At 37.6% G+C, this 18,294-nt stretch overlaps 1 protein-coding gene and 1 pseudogene across 3 annotated transcripts in view; both read right to left on the bottom strand.

Annotated features, from left to right (window-relative positions):
* Positions 1-18,294, bottom strand: part of LOC117339720 — a 344,709-nt pseudogene that overhangs the window by 9,923 nt on the left and 316,492 nt on the right.
* The window catches only part of LOC117339633, a 30,088-nt gene continuing 26,216 nt past the window's right edge, over positions 14,423-18,294 (bottom strand). Inside the window, exons 2-5 of one of the 3 annotated variants that reach the window (XM_033901330.1) lie at positions 17,267-17,395; positions 16,943-17,081; positions 16,379-16,477; positions 14,423-15,438 (exon numbers count right to left, since the gene is read on the bottom strand). In XM_033901330.1, the coding sequence (XP_033757221.1) occupies positions 15,260-15,438; positions 16,379-16,477; positions 16,943-17,081; positions 17,267-17,395 (546 nt within the window). In that variant the 3' untranslated portion in view covers positions 14,423-15,259. Of the gene's footprint in view, positions 15,439-16,378; positions 16,478-16,942; positions 17,082-17,266; positions 17,396-18,294 lie in introns of those variants that run through there. The other 2 variants (XM_033901331.1, XM_033901329.1) reach the window with 2 other exon arrangements.

The following is an 18,294-nucleotide window of genomic DNA, read 5'->3' as shown; positions in this document are numbered from 1 at the left end:
AAAACCCGACTACAATGGCATAGGGGCAATGAAACACAATGGCAAACTCCACACAGATCCCATGGATAAGGCCAGCATACTTAATCAGCAATTCCAGTCGAGTGACGACAACACTACCCAAGACCATCATGCCTTAGGTATATGCATTAACATCACATGCATACAATTGTCTCGGAAATTAATAACATACACATAACACCAAGCAGAATTTACAAGTTACTCCAGAATATTGACACCACTAAAGCTCAGGTCCTGATAACATCATGATATTAGTAAACACAAAATCTATATCTAATTCTGCAGCAGAATTTTAAGCAATTCATGCTTCGTTTTTATAAGGTCAAACTTTACAAGCCATTTGGTGTCCATATTTGTATTTTTTTAAGAAGTGTTTGGCTTTCTTTTTGAGTAAAAACAGATATTGAAAGAGAGGGGCATTTTTATTGTACCAAATCATACATTTGAATTGATGAGTTAGTTTAAAATGGTAGATTTTAATTGATTCCGTAGGGATAAGAGATATCTGACAAGGCCCTTACTTATATCAGACAATTTAACTATATGTATTCATATCAGTGATATGGGTCAAATACGTTATATAAACAGTATAATCCAGATAACACTGGATCCTCACATAAAGCCAAACAGCGGATAGGGGTTTTTAGACTGTGCTGTAGACTGAAATCAGTGGATTGTGATAGACTTTTGTATAAAGTCCATAAGTGGTCAGAGAGGAAGGGAAAGTCCTGGGATGCTAACGCAAATAAACTAGCAAAACATTACCAAGTCGACCAAATCATCACGAGGGCTACCAGAGCTACGAAAGCGGTCATGCGCGATATTTCTAAAAAGGTTTTTAAGTTAGATAAACAGTCATGGTTTACAAGGGTCTGGATAGATAGTGGGCAACAAAGTGGTAATAAGCTGATAACTTATCGATTTTTTAAGAAAGATTTAATACCTGAAACTTGTGTAACCAGTATTATGCCTAGATCACACAGGAGTAATGCCCCTGTCACACTTTACCGGATTGGGCCACCGGACGTGAAACGGATAACATTTTTGGATATCCGGTGATGTTCGTCAATATCCGTTTTATGTCCGTTTTATGTTCGGTTCATTCGTTTCATGTCAGGTGATGTACGGTGCGTCCGGTGGTATCCGTTTGAAAGTTTTGTGCATGCACAAAACTTGAAACGGACAGTAACAGATAAGAATATTCGTTGGCTGTCCTGTGCATGTCCGTTTTGTCCTGTATATATCCTGTCATTGTTCGTTTATATGCGATAGGTGTACGGGGGGCATGCGTTACCCAGTCCGTTGATGGAACTTGAACGCATACGCCACGCATAAACCGGACCTTCAGCGGACACATAACGAACACATAACGGACACATAACGGACAAACATAGGATGCTTGCAGGATCAACACCGGACACGACGAATAGACAAACGGATTGAAAACGGATAACACGCACAGAACGGATGAATACAGGATACCTACAGGATACCTACAGGGGGAGGAACTGACTACCGACAGAAACTGATTAATGATCGCAGGCATATAAAAATGGTTCTTGGAAGCTTCCAAATTAGATTCACAGACAGTTGTCAGCATGGAATGTCAGAGTAAAGTTTCTGTGCAGTTTAGGGCCGCCTTGCTGCAGGCAGAAATGCATATGAACAATGTTCAGATGGACCTTCACCACTTCTATTTTTCTACCGCGAGGCATTTTGGCGAGGCAGTCAGCACTGTAACTTTTTGACAACTGATCGCCGGAGAAATGCATACATTGTATATCTTGTTTTTTTCTGCACGCGCGTGTTAATGTCCGTTAGGTGTTCGGTTTGTCCGGAATGCATCCTGTACACGTCCTGATTCACCGGTTCATATTCGTTTGTTGTTCGTTACTCATTCGGAGACACCCGGTTGGTAGTACGGTAGCCGTACGTTACATGTTCGTTATTGGTACGTTTTATCCGTTCCATATTCGGTGCAAGTACGTCGTCAGTTTGGATTTTTCTACCGGACTGACAACTTTGCCACCGTATACCACCGGATAACAAAAATTTCTATCCGTTGATGTCCGGTACACCAATCCGGTCAAGTGTGACAGGGGCATTAGCTAAACTACGATGTGGAAGTTTGCCACTATGTATAGAGACTGGTCGCTATTGTAAACCTGCAATACAAATATGTGATAGACTGTGTACATATTGTAAATCTAAATCTGTTGACTCTGAAATTCATTTTTTATGCGAGTGTGATTATTAGAATGAAATCCGGGAATCTCTTTTTATAAAGGCTAATGACATCTCATCAGATTTTTTAGATATGTGTTCGAAAGATAAATCTATATTTTTAATGAATGAGGCATCTCTGCAGTGTTTTATAGCTAGAACAGTGTTTTTATGTATGAGAAAACGTCGTTCTTTTAATCATGATTGATTTGTGTTAATGTTGTATATTAATTTCTGTGTCTCGTAAGCCAAATACTGGCTGGGCATTTTGTAAATCATGCATTGTTTTAGTTAAAACTATTATGTATGTATTTTAAAATGTGTGACACGCTTATAAAATATTTATTATTATTTATCATTATTTATTATTCATAAATGTATGGAGGATACGAATTACTTGTAATGATTATATCGGGCAAAGAAGTAATTCAAACAGTGTGGACAATGAGGCTTGTTAAATTTTCGAGGCAATCCGCCCCTTTATCAAAACACAAAAAAAATACAAATACAATCACATAATATATATAAGAAGTACTGGAAATACAATAAAATACAATAAAAAATAATGTTTTAGTAACTGGAGAAACAACTATGAACCCTTCGGTAAACGTGGGCCGAAGGCGGATACTAGCGTGACTGTTATTCATATCAGTGATATATAGTAGAACTGCTATCCATTAAAAATACTATATATCTCAAGTATGATATGTAATAATAATAATAATCACAACACAATACAACATGAGATTAGAAATTAACTCGCTCCATTATCATAATTATCCACAAAGAAAACATCTTTCAAATACATGCGTATTTCACGAGGAACATATTGCAGAAAACAAAATTACCAGATACTTTGTCAATTCAAATAAGCGCCTATATCATATACTGTCAAACGTACACGTAGTGTATGAAAGAATAGTGAAATTTGGAGATAATTTCTCATTTAAATATTTAAATTGCCCATTTAAATAGAATGTCAAATTTGGGCATAGTAACGTTTATTTTTTTCTGAGGGCTGATCTAGCCCACCATGCTCCCATTAGTGTGGTTCCTATAAAAAACTATTTACAGGTACAATCGAAAACCTGGGTAAATTTTGATTTACATATTTCTTACTGTAATATCTTGAAATAAATTGTTAAACATTCACCAAAAGAACTGGTCCGGAGTTATATGAGCATACAGTACAAAATACACCATTGAAAATTTCACTGACTATCTGAGAGTTGGTAAGATGCAGAAATTAATTAATATTTTGAAGGAACTTGTTTGCTTTCAAAGAATATTAAGTGATTTTTAATTCCTACCTAATACAAACTACGTATTTGCAGAAAGGTATGGTGTGGGCGCTGCCTAGGCCCCAGGTGGCTTTCTAAGAAATGGTACAGAATCGTGTCGGGACAATATTTTCCACAAAGTGATAACTGAAGCTTTAAGGAAAATGTGATTTTTGTTCGACAGAATTTTAGTCGAAGAAAGAAATCAAATGTTGCTTTTGAAATTCCAGGATTTGATGTGAAGGGGACTTGGGACAGAAGGATTAGGGCGAGGGGTCTGGGGATGGTTAGACTCACAGAAGTTCTCTAAGAAATGGTGCTAAATCCCACGTACTTAGACTGTGTTTATTAGTTAAATTCGATCGCATGTGACTAAAAAAGAAAACAATAAGATGGTGTATTATGATTTTTTTTATTGCAGTGGTATCCTCACAGAATTTCTAAAAATTGAATTTTAACAGAGAAGAAAAAAAGATGTTTGTAAATACTGTACATTTTATGCTTTGTGAACTTGACCAAAAGGGATACGAGTCTTTGATCATTTTGTTATCAAGATTTTAGATAAAGACTTTATTATTATTATTACTACAAGCTATCCGGTAATAAGTGTGTATATATTAAAGTATTTAAGAGGTAAAAATTGTAGTAATCCAGACGATTTTGCCGTTGATACATTTATTATGAGGTGTTTACAAAAGGATACGATAATAACGTGACCCTGTGGTCAGGGTCTGATGAGGGTAGTCAGATCAGACCTGCAGACCAGTCAATTTTAAACAAAGATGCACTATAGATCTACATGAGAAGTACAAATATTCTTAATAGAAAAATCCCGCGGATAAGCAATTAGATCGACTATGGTTGAGAAGATGAATTATGTATACGACCATATCTGTGAACTGTAAAACTAAAGTAAATCTAGCCCAACTAGGTGAAGCAAATGCTGCTATTTTCGCAATAACTGTTAGTTTTTTTTGATCCGGTATAATGTTCCATGATCTTCTGTTTTTATTATCGTTATATATGCATGTGTTCCGGGTCACGTTCTAATAGCATGTGAACTTCCGGTAACGTCATCAAATTCATTTCCCGTGAATTTATTGGGAAATCTGAATCAACACTTGAAATGAAATGAAATTGAAGATGCTTTGATTTTTTGATTTGATCAAAGATGGCGATCTGAAGCTGTGTGGCGGTTTGGATTGGAATTAAATTGCGTATATTTCGGCAAGTAAACATCGTGCAAGGTTCCCGTGTGGTCAGATCATCTAATTATCTCAATATGTATTCAGAACAGTTGTTGTCTAGTCGCTACCGTCATTAACATTAAAAATCGGGTTATTATATAAATACTTATTTAATAATTATATTTAAATTTTATATTTAATATGTAAAGACAAGACAAGATGGAAAATTATAGGTGCTTATAGACATCAATTATATATTCCCGAGGGAGGGGCCTGGATTTTTGTCGAAAAAAGATATTTTCAATTATTTATTTGTTTTACATAAATCATTGTGCGTGATGCATTGAATTTAGCAGGATATGGTCTTGAGATATGGGAGAGAAGGGCACATTAACGGGAGATAGATAACCTCCATCATACCAAATCACGGTAACATTTTTCTTATTACAATATGGATTGTGATTTCTGTCAAGTCCCTGTGCTGTCAAGCATGAACACCGCGTTTGCGAGCATCATATCCTGTAGGTGAATGTTATTCAATTATAATCAATACTTCTTTAATTTATATTTCAAGATCTCCCCCAAAATGCAGAAGCCCGTGTTAGTGTCGTATCCTGGTAGGTGTTTTTATGAGAGTTGTCTCCCCTGGTCCAGAATAAGTAGGGGTAGACTCGTTAGAATTTCTAATTCTTAAGTAGACGAACACGAGATTGGGATGAAGATGGGAAATTGTCGTGCCATGGTATAGCAGATATTACAAAATATTAAAAATTGGCCTAATATTAGGACATTACTGTTTGTTACGACAGGTCCCTGTGCTCCCCGTTAACGGTATAGAGACAAGTATTGTCATGACAACATTGATTAAAAAAAAGTTGATGACGAGCTCCTAGAAGTTGAGACGTTTAAAAGTATTTATATTTAGGTGTAAGTATAGTATATCTGTTATCTCAGTCTTGGATATATAGTCGAGATCTATCTGTATACATGTGTACCTCTTTGAAACTGTCTCGTACACGTCTTGTAATGATTAACGGTCTGTTCTGGAATTGACCTAAACTCTGCTGTTTGCATGTTTATATAACACAGCTGAAATGTAGATTTGCTACCTTTGAAACATATATAGTATGATGTATATGAAGGCAGTATTTTATTGTATTTGAAGTTAGATTCGTTTTCGATGCTTTCAATTGTAGGGTGCGCTTTCTCAAGTTTTAATATGACGTATTATACTCCAAAGATGTTAGTTACAAATGTACTCCACAGCTGACCGAAAACTTGATGCAATACCATGGAAACGTATTTGGACCTACTTTTGTTAAGATAACACATAGTCTCAATGACTTAAACAACACGACATGGCGAGCAACTTCGTATTTCGCGACATCGTTAGCAAGACTTGTCCCTTATGATCAACGCCATGTCGATATTTGTCATGTCGACTTGTACATGTACATGTTACATGTATATACGGAAACGTATATGGACCTCTTGTTGTTGTAATAATTGTCACATTTTCGACAAAATCTATGTCGATTTGGCAACATTTTATTAAGCATTAAACCTCATTCTGCTCCATGTTATAGTCCTATATCACGGGACAGGACTGCAGACAAAATGAAAAACGCACGTTCGCGCATTATGATTATTTGTCTGCAATCCTGTTCCGTGTTATAGGACCATAACATGGAGCAGAATGTGGTTTAATGCTTATATTTACATTTTTCGTATTGGTAACATTCGTGTTTTCGTTTGCAAGTAACTTTTTAATTAAAATTTTTCGATGTCTCTTCAACAAGTAGAACAGCCGACGGAATTGCCTACAGAACTTCCTCTCGTGACTTTCCCTGCACAAAAAGAAATGTAGTGCGTTGACAAAGAAACACAAAGATGCTGAAATAATTTCAAAAATTTAATCAATCAACATTTGCAATTCTCATTTTATGTTATTTTCTGTCTTTAGATAAGAAATATCTTGCAGCGCTTACTTTTCGTTACAAAACGCTAGTTGGCGCGAAGGGGACTGCCGATTCGGTAGTTATACGCCCGTGTTATGGCATCATAACACGGAACTGGCATTGATAGTGTTATAAAGTGAGAATGCAAAGCGAATGTAAATATTTGAACATATCGTCATTTCAATGTTGACATGTTTAGATGATATCATAACTTGTCGTTAAACAAAAATTACAACATACAAAAAGTCGACTTACACAATGTGGTTACGATGTCGAAGAACAAAAGTCGACATTTTGTGTTATAATGCAACCTAAGGTAGTATTTAAGTCTTACAAATAAAATGTTCGAGATTTGGAACTCAATCGAAATGTTATATCGAATACAAATAACCGACTCCTTGTATTGAATGTCGACACGGCGACATAAGCATATCGATATCAAAGTGAAGCTTGACATTTTGTACTGCATTAGACTGCATAACATATACCGCACGGTCCAAATCTTGGGCCCTCTACACAGTCAACGTTGTAGCGGCCCACCAGGTATGTAGTTTAAATGTCATATTTTCAGTGCCTTAATTATTCTGAATGTTAACCAAACAGTTCAGTAGATACCCCACACGTGTTTGCATGGAGAAACGCTATCATTAATGAGGAAAATTGACATGGGATAAATTGCACAATATATTATAGGACGATGCTTGCGGTTAGCAGTATTAACAACATTTTAAGGTATTTCATTCATAAATTTGGTTTAGTTGTACGTAGCTAAAGCTGATGGTGAAGTTGTAAGTAAAATTCAATGTTAAGCTGATGGTCATGTTGTCAGTAAATATCGAGGTAAAGCTGATGGTCAAGTAGTCAGTAAATATCGAGGTAAAGCTGATGGCCATGTTGTCAGTAAATATCGAGGTAAAGCTGATGGTCAAGTTGTCAGTAAATATCGAGGTAAAGCTGATGATCATGGTGTAAGTAAAGATCGAGGTAAAGCTGATGGTCAAGTTGTAAGTAAAGGTCGAGCTCAAGCTGATGGTCATGTTGTCAGTAAATATCGAGGTAAAGCTTATGGTCAAGTTGTAAGTAAAGGCCGAGCTCAAGCTGATGGTCATGTTGTCAGTAAATATCGAGGTAAAGCTTATGGTCAAGTTGTCAGTAAATATCGAGGTAAAGCTGATGGTCAAGTTGTAAGTAAATATCGAGGTAAAGCTGATGGTCACGTTGTCAGTACATATCGAGGTCAAGCTGATGGTCAAGTTGTCAGTAAATATCGAGGTCAAGCTGATGGTCAAGTTGTCGGTAAATATCGAGGTAAAGCTGATGGTCATGTTGTCAGTAAAAATCGAGGTAAAGCTGATGGTCAAGTTGTCAGTAAATATCGAGGTAAAGCTGATGGTCAAGTTGTAAGTAAATATCGAGGTAAAGCTGATGGTCAAGTTGTCAGTAAATATCGAGGTAAAGCTGATGGTCAAGTTGTAAGTAAAGGTCGAGCTCAAGCTGATGGTCATGTTGTCAGTAAATATCGAGGTAAAGCTTATGGTCAAGTTGTCAGTAAATATCGAGGTAAAGCTGATGGTCAAGTTGTAAGTAAATATCGAGGTAAAGCTGATGGTCAAGTTGTCGGTAAATATCGAGGTAAAGCTGATGGTCATGTTGTCAGTAAAAATCGAGGTAAAGCTGATGGTCAAGTTGTCAGTAAATATCGAGGTAAAGCTGATGGTCAAGTTGTAAGTAAATATCGAGGTAAAGCTGATGGTCACGTTGTCAGTACATATCGAGGTCAAGCTGATGGTCAAGTTGTCAGTAAATATCGAGGTCAAGCTGATGGTCAAGTTGTCAGTAAATATCGAGGTAAAGCTGATGGTCAAGTTGTAAGTAAATATCGAGGTAAAGCTGATGGTCACGTTGTCAGTACATATCGAGGTCAAGCTGATGGTCAAGTTGTCAGTAAATATCGAGGTCAAGCTGATGGTCAAGTTGTCGGTAAATATCGAGGTAAAGCTGATGGTCATGTTGTCAGTAAAAATCGAGGTAAAGCTGATGGTCAAGTTGTCAGTAAATATCGAGGTAAAGCTGATGGTCAAGTTGTAAGTAAATATCGAGGTAAAGCTGATGGTCGAGGTAAAGCTGGTGGTCAAGTTGTAAGTAAATATCGAGGTAAAGCTGATGGTCAATTTGTCAGTAAATATCGAGGTAAAGCTGATGGTCAAGTTGTCAGTAAATGTCGAGGTAAAGCTGATGGTCAAGTTGTAAGTAAAGGTCGAGGTCAAGCTGATGGTCATGTTGTCAGTAAATATCGAGGTCAAGCTGATGGTCAAGTTGTCAGTAAATATCGAGGTATAGCTGATGGTCATGTTGTCAGTAAAGATCGAGGTAAAGCTGATGGTCATGTTGTCAGTAAATATCGAGGTAAAGCTGGTGGTCATGTTGTAAGTAAAAATCCAAGGTAAAGCTGATGGTCATGTTGTCAGTAAATATCGAGGTAAAGCTGATGGTCATGTTGTCAGTAAATATCGAGGTAAAGTTGATGGTCATGTTGTAAGTAAATATCCAAGGTAAAGCTGATGGTCATGTTGTCAGTAAATATCGAGGTAAAGGTTATGGTCAAGTTGTCAGTAAATATCGAGGTAAAGCTGATGGTCAAGTTGTAAGTAAATATCGAGGTAAAGCTGATGGTCATGTTGTCAGTAAATATCGAGGTAAAGCTGATGGTCATGTTGTAAGTAAATATCGAGGTAAAGATGACGGTCAAGTTGTAAGTAAAGGTCAAGGTAAAGCTGATGGTCATGTTGTCAGTAAATATCGAGGTAAAGCTGATGGTCACGTTGTCAGTACATATCGAGGTCAAGCTGATGGTCAAGTTGTCAGTAAATATCGAGGTCAAGCTGATGGTCAAGTTGTCGGTAAATATCGAGGTAAAGCTGATGGTCATGTTGTCAGTAAAAATCGAGGTAAAGCTGATGGTCATGTTGTCAGTAAATATCGAGGTCAAGCTGGTGGTCAAGTTGTCGGTAAATATCGAGGTAAAGCTAATGGTCATGTTGTCAGTAAATATCGAGGTAAAGCTGATGGTCAAGTTGTAAGTAAATTTCGAGGTAAAGCTGATGGTCAATTTGTAAGTAAAGATCGAGGTAAAGATGACGGTCAAGTTGTAAGTAAAGGTCAAGGTAAAGCTGATGGTCAAGTTTTAAGTAAAGATCGATGTTAATCCGATGGTCAAGTTGTAAGTAAAGATCGATGTTAATCTGATGGTTAAGTTGTAAGTAAAAATCGAGGTAAAGCTGATGGTCATGTTGTCAGTAAATATCGAGGTAAAGCTGATGGTCATGTCAGTAAATATCGAGGTAAAGCTGATGGATATACTCCGTAGAGGCGAACAGGCGGTCTGAAATGGAAAATCCAAACCCAGCTCGGCGTCAGGCAGGACCTAAAAGAACTCGTCCATCATCAAAACGCTCATCGAAAGACGAGGGCGAAGAGCAAAGCCTCACGTTACGTATATTAAATGTTCTCCGGGGAAGCAAAACGGCATAACAACCTCCGCCAGTTCCCGTTCACACTGTTTATATAACCTACCTATATCTATATTGTTATGTTTAAAGACATTAGGTATTGTAGAGATACAATAATATTCACTTTTTTGTTCTCACGAAACATGAAATATGTAGACTATTCCTGCAATGAAAACGTTCTAGTTAAATGCCACATGCTTTCTTTATCTTTGTATGATTATATTCAACACAGTCTGATGTTCAAAATACAAATATTTCTAGCACTTAATTGTGATTTACTTATTTACTTATTTACCGAGTGTTTGTATGCGTACACGTACACGTTTGTACACGTACACTACCGTGTGCAGCCTCACAATTGAGCAGGCGGTATTTGGTACATGGGGAGTCAAGGGGCCGCGGTGGCCGAGTGGTTAAGGTGTACCGACACTTTAACACTAGCCCTCCACCACTGGGTTGCGAGTTCGAAACCTACGTGGGGCAGTTGCCGGGTACTGACCGTAGGCCGGTGGTTTTTCTCCGGGTACTCCGGCTTTCCTCCACCTCCAAAACCTGGCACGTCCTTAAATGACCCTGGCTGTTAATAGGACGTTAAACAAAATCAAACCAAACATGGGGAGTCGGCACCAAAACGGCAGGATGACCTATAAGGCAACAAAATTACTTATATATTTTTCTGCAAATATTCATTTTACTGACAATGATGTGCACGGGTTAAGGGAATGGTTTCGGTAACTCAACTCTTTGAAATATTTATATAAATATTTTAATTCCCTGCTGAATGTGCAAACTCGAGTGAACACTTGGTACTGGAGTGTACACTGGGTACTCGAGTGATCACACTTGGTACTGGAGTGGACATTTGGTACTGGAGTGGACACTAGGTACTGGAGTGGACACTTGGTACTGGAGTGGACACTAGGTACCGAAGTGAACACTAGGTACTGGAGTGGACACTTGGTACTGGAGTGGACACTAGGTACCGAAGTGAACACTAGGTACTGGAGTGGACACTTGGTACTGGAGTGGACACTGGGTACTGGAGTGGACACTGGGTACTGGAGTGTACACTGGGTACTGGAGTGGACACTGGGTACTGGAGTGGACACTGGGTACTCGAGTGTACACTGGGTACTGGAGTGTACACTGGGTACTGGAGTGTACACTGGGTACTGGAGTGGACACTTGGTACTGGAGTGGACACTTGGTACTGGAGTGTACACTGGGTACTGGAGTGGACACTGGGTACTCGAGTGTACACTGGGTACTGGAGTGGACACTTGGTACTGGAGTGTACACTGGGTACTGGAGTGGACACTGGGTACTGGAGTGGACACTGGGTACTCGAGTGTACACTGGGTACTGGAGTGGACACTGGGTACAGGAGTGGACACTGGGTACTGGAGTGGACACTTGGTATTGGAGTGGACACTTAGTACTGAAGTCGACACTTAGTACTGAAGTCGACACTTGGTACTGGAGTGGACACTGGGTACTAGAGTGGACAATAGGTACTGGAGTGGACACTGGGTACTGGAGTGAACACTTGGTATTGGAGTGGACACTTAGTACTGAAGTGGACACTTGGTACAGGAGTGGACACTTGGTACTGGAGTGTACACTAGGTACAGGGGTGGACACTTGGTACTGGAGTGGACACTAGGTACTGGAGTGGACACTTGGTACTGGAGTGGACACTTGGTACTGGAGTGGACACTAGGTACTGGTGTGGACACTGGGTACTGGAGTGGACACTTGGTATTGGAGTGGACACTTAGTACTGAAGTGGACACTTGGTACAGGGGTGGACACTTGGTACTGAGTGGACACTAGGTACTGGAGTGGACACTAGGTACTGGAGTGGACACTGGGTACAGGGGTGGACACTTGGTACTGGAGTGGACACTAGGTACTGGAGTGGACACTTGGTACTGGAGTGGACACTAGGTACTGGAGTGGACACTTGGTACTGGAGTGGACACTTGGTACTGGAGTGGACACTTGGTACTGGAGTGGACACTAGGTACTGGAGTGGACACTTGGTACTGGAGTGGACACTAGGTACTGGAGTGGACACTTGGTACTGGATTGGACACTTGGTACTGGAGTGGACACTTGGTACTGGAGTGGACACTAGGTACTGGAGTGGACACTTGGTACTGGAGTGGACACTGGGTACTGGAGTGGACACTGGAGTGGACACTAGTAATATAGTTACCAGTTGCCATAGCAACAATAATTTTGAGAAAAAGAAAATGAGATGCACATCTACACGTGGTCCTCTATATTTGTGTGAAGTTTCATTGAAATCGGTCTTTGGTTTAGGAGGAGTTGTCCGGACAAACTTAAAGTTACGTTCTTATCGGAAAATCTGTTTATAGGTACCAGTTGTCATGGCAACCATAATTTTAAGAAAAAGAAAGTGGCATGCGCATCTACACATGATCATTAATATGTGTGTGAAGTTTCATTGGAATCGGCCAAGCAGTTTAGGAAGAGTTGTCCGGACAAAATGCGTCTACAGATAGACGGACGGACGGACAGACAACCTGATTCCAGTATACCCCTTAAATTCGTTGCAGGGGTATAATTAGATGTGTTTTGATTAGGAAATCCCAGGGAAGGAAAAGGAGTTAAAAAACGATCTCTGTCTATGTTCCTAATGCAGATAAGTAACACGTGTGTGTCTCGAATATGATTTCTTCAAAAGGTTAATGGTTGGGAAAAAATTAAAAAAAAACAATAACTACATCAATTATTTGTTTGAGACACCAATGTGCTAAAATACAACGAAAGGTAACACTGATTTTGTTAATTGCTATCGTATCAAGTAAAATGAACAGTTATTAGCATTAGCTTCACCTAGTTGGGCTAGACCTACTTTCGTTTTACAGTTTCCAGATATGATCATTATGTAAATAATTCATCTTCTAAACCATAGTCATCTAATTACTTATCGGCGGGATTTTTCTATTTAGAATATTTGTACTTCTCATGTAAAGTGCATCTTTGTTTAAAATTGACTGGTCTGCATGTCTGATCTGACTCCCTCAGCTGACCCCGACCATAGGGCCACGTTACTATCGTATTCTTTTGTAAACACCTCATAATAAATGTACATTTGTATCAACGGCAGAATCGTCTGGATTACTACAATATTTACCTTTTAAATACTTATTACCGGTTAGCTTGTAATAATAATAATAACCAGATATATTTTGTAGTATAGAAAAATGTGACCCGGGTATAATTTCTTCAAAGCAAAAGTGATCCGGGTATATTCCCTATCATTGAATTATTATCGAATTCTTTAAAGTGATATTGTATGAAAAAGATGTAACTTAATCGTTTTATATATTCACATATATGTACTTACCAACATCAGAAATGACCCATTAACTGAATTACCTGTCTACAGCGACAGGCAAAATAACTCAGATTTGGAACTGTTACAGGGATGGAGAGATTTTAAGTTATTTAATGCTGTTTGTGACACTGACTTCCAAATGATTACTTCTGTTCTAATAGTTCGATACTTTTCATTGAACTTTATCATACAGATGTGAGGGTTGACCACATGCTGTGAATTTAAATTTGAACACGTGGCCTGTGTTGTTGAGCTGTCGCTACGAGGACTAACAGAATGATTGTCGACAGCCAAGTTTTACGTAAAGTAATAAACCAACGAGTGTCTGCGTCAGGTTTCTATTGATAGAAAAATATATATTAGCCTCTACTTAGTCAACATGTCGATCATAGAGGTGATTGGCTCCTTGACCTTGCACGTGCTGGTGAGTGATGCGTGTGTATAGTTAGTTTTTCGATATTGACGGGGACATTTCAGACTATGATGCTTTGCTCTTGTTGAAGTCAAATCGAACATTTTCTGCACGAACAAGTGAATGGTTTTGCTTTATTTAGATTGCCTATACAATGTATCTTAAACTTATAATCTATATGATGTATTCGTCCTATTAAGTGCAACTGTCCAAAAAAATGAGGATCTATTAGATTGGGATCAAGGTCGCATTGTTCTAAGATCTTCATTTTTATATTCTCATTACTGCAAGAATAGTTTCTGACGGTGTTCGAAAAAAGGGTAATCCATTACATTTTTATTATTTTTCATTCATATATTTATTCATTATTCATTTATTCATACATCTTGCGCATGCCTTTTCATTTTAAATAAACTTCGATAATTACATACATTGGATTTTGGTATCAATGAAGAGATAATACAATGCAAGTGTAAATATTTAATATTTATTAAGTAATAAAATATATATATGAAGTAATATATGGAGTGAGTAAACCCAACAGAGAAAACACATATAAGATGTTTTATGAAGTTTTAGGTTAGTGTTTGGTGATGTGTGATCTATTAAATTACCTGTGCAGTGTGTACTGCATTGTAATTTATCATAGGGTCTGTAAAGAAGTATTGTCGTTTCCCGCTTATCCTGACCTAAGCCTAGTACAGCGAAAGTCTGGGCTGAGAATACAGGTAAAATGTTACATAACTCCAATGATTCAAACAACACCATAATAGATCCCGATGTACTTATCATAATGGTATGAAAAAAACTGAGGTTGACACAAATAGGAATAACACTAAACATAGAAGTATGTGAGGTGTCAACGCTGCCGTTCATTTAATTTTACTTTGAATGATAGAGTAAATCAGTTATGTAATACTTGTTGTTTGTCTGATAGTACAAATAGTACAAAGTACAAATTTTCAATCTGAAAAATGAAATTAATGTTATCTGTTACAGTCAGTCAAGTTAATGCCAAATGAAGATATAATATCAACTCCTTTTTTAAACAAATTCAGTTGAAAGCAAATGGTTTTCTACAACAAAAGGACGTGCACTAGCTACCGTGGAAATTTCGGTCAACATCACATAAATGTAAAAGTGAAAGCTCGGTACAAAATAACTACTTAAATAGTTAAGTATATAAATAGCCCATTATTTGTTTTTCATTAGACGTTTTTCAGTGTTTCTTTATTAAAACGAAATGCAATTCAAATTAAATAAAAAAAGAAAGAAAATCATGCAGAAGATATAAACATCAACATATTACAGCTTTTGATATATAAACAACTGTCCCTCAACGCCATGCATGTAATCAAACTTTGACCGTTCTAGAAGTTTCCAAGCTCCGTCCGCCTGAAGTTTGTCGCAAAATGGCAGCAGTTTGTCCCTGTACAAGTTTGAGTATAAGGTTTCTGTCCGAAGTGTCATAACTATAATTCCGCCTGAAACAAGCCAATAATCAAGCCAATCATTGATAATAATAACACAAGGGACATCTAAATAGCAACTCCAGTCCCAAAAGTAATATTTTACAGGCCTATGAATAAAAAACTGTGGTGCATTTTAACAGAAATAATTCGAAGTTAAGCTGTTTGTAAATTTCAACAAAATATACGAAAAATGCGAGTTTCAGGGGGAAATAATTAGCTCATTTGTCTCGCTTATATTGCATAAAATGGAATGTCGTTTTGCTCACAAGAATCTAAAGCACAACACAGGAGTATCGGTTTCACCAGGTATGGTTTTATGATATGTATAAAAAAAACCTTTTTTTTTTACCTTGAAATGCAAATTGCGGCCATGAATATTGAATATCACACAAATATGACATATATGGGGGTATTTAAAATATCAAAAATGTTCTTATGAAGAAGAATACTTGAAGTAAAAATAGTTCATCTGTTGAAATAGGGTAAAATATGCCTATTTCAGAAATAGGCCACAAACTCACAACTGGCGAAAAGCCCTAAAAAGTGTTTATACATACATCCGCTTCTTCCCTGTACTATAATCACTTGTTTGTGAGCATAACAGCTAGGTTATTTTTCAGGTTTGGTCATTTTTATGACTCAAAATTATCCCATGCTACATCTTACCACAAAGAAACTCTAGAAAAACGGATACCATCTACAGCAGATCATATTATAACATGACTATTTTTGTGCAAATTTTGATATATTTATTCGTGTTTGAAATTAAGCATTACTTTGCTATATAGATGACCCTTAAACTGATAAATAAATAATCAGGAAACTTCCATTATAGAAAATGCATTTCCAATTTGGTCAAGATATTGGAAAAAATAGCTAATACTAAAGTATTTAACGTACATTTATGTTTTGAGTCAATAGTTTAATTTCGATTTGAATATAATACATGTACCTGGTTTAGCTACTCGAATCACCTCCTCGAGGTCTGGACATGTAAAACCTGGTCCAGCCATGCATATTACACCGACACAAAGAACAGCATCGTAACTATCTGTAACATAAAGACGTTACGGGGTGTACATGTAATAACGCCAACAATATCATACAAAAACACACATACGCACTCACCACACCCATGCATGTCCCACGCACGGGAGGCCGTCCTTAAATGACCTTAGCTGTTAATAGGACGTTAAACAATATAAACCAAACCAAACAATATAATAATTATCTATAACACACAGCCATGATGGGATGTACATGTAAAAACACCAACACCATCGTAAATATCTATAATATCAGATGTGATGAGATGCAAGACCACTGACTTCATCGTAACTAACTATTACATGATGGGCAGTACACTGTAATAACAGTATACAGACAAAACAAGCACTTCTGCGTCAACCCATGAAGACAATATGATATATATATATATATATATATATATATATAGGCTGTTATTTGTTTTTTTTCTCCAAATATTAACAGCAATTCAACAACAATGATTCTTTACCTCTTTTTAGGGGCGTCGAGTTGAGTCCGTTTACTGTCGATGTAATAACATTCCTGTAAATACGTTTCTGCCGTGCAACTGCCAGCATCATTTCAGCTGGATCTAAAATATCTATTGTCTCAAATCCTTCCTTCACCAACTGTTAAATGTAATCAAAATGAAATTCAAAAGACGGAAAATAATATAAGCTGTTCGTGGCACATACATATTTTTATAAGAAACAACGGCATTACCTAGTTTTACATTGGTCGTTGTTTCATTAATATTATTTAATATATATTGTAAGGTTATTAAATGTGCTGTGCTATTCCATTGTTAACAAACCTCCACTCCAACAAGACCCGTTCCTCCACCAATATCTAGGATGACTTTCCCCTTCCTGTCCTCGGTAAGTACCCCCGCCAATGCTCTGGCTGCAGTAACTGGTCCTTGATAGCCTTTAGCCTGCAACTCCTAAAGAATAAAATGTAACCGCAGGTAAAACTCATAAAATCTATCAATGGAGTTTATTATAAGAATGGGCAATATTCGTGAGATATAAGGTTAAAAATTATGACTACGAAAGTTTTAGTTTTGCTAGTGTGGTTTTATTTTAAAATTGCCTGGATTTACAGGACGATGTCGTTGATGAAGCAGTACAGGCTCGCTCCCTCAGCTCATATAGTCTGATATTCATTGTATAATTTCACTAGGTCATACGACCCAAAGAATTAGGATGAACAATCGACATGGTGTTCCGTCCGTCGTCGTGCGCCGTCCGCAATACTTTTAATTTCAAAACGCTACTCCTCCTTAACCCTTGAGTGGATTTCATCCACATTTGTTTTTGGTGTGGAAGCTCAATTAGGGAGGGAGATCATATTTTATATAAATGAGGATGGTACGACAACTAGGGACAGAGGAGCGGGGCCCAAAAGGGGAATCTTTGCTGGAATTAGCTTTCAAATCCTATCATCCTTTACCCTTTGGTGGATTTCATCCAAATTTGTCGCGAAACATCATTGTTGGAGGGCGATCATATTTTATATAAATGAGGCTTGTCCGATCCCTAGGGACAGAGGAGATGGGGCCAAAAAGGGGAACCTTGCCAAAAGTTTGTTTAAAATCTTAATCTTCCTCAACCCTTGGTTGGATTACACCCATATTCGATGTGAAAAAGTATTGGGGGAAGAGGATGACCATAGTTTATATAAATAAGGCTGGTGAAAATGTAAATGTAAACTTTATTTATTTTACAACAATTGCGAAACAAGTTATATTAACTTATACTAATCACGCTTGTTGGCCCGGCTGGGTGTTACTTTGAGAGGAAACCGGAGTACCCGGGGAAAACCCATGTAAAATGCAAGTGT

The sequence above is a fragment of the Pecten maximus genome, chromosome 12, assembly GCF_902652985.1.
Source record: "Pecten maximus chromosome 12, xPecMax1.1, whole genome shotgun sequence".
In the NCBI taxonomy this organism is placed as follows: Eukaryota; Metazoa; Mollusca; class Bivalvia; order Pectinida; family Pectinidae; genus Pecten; species Pecten maximus.
This window is presented reverse-complemented; position numbering and strand designations above follow the sequence as displayed.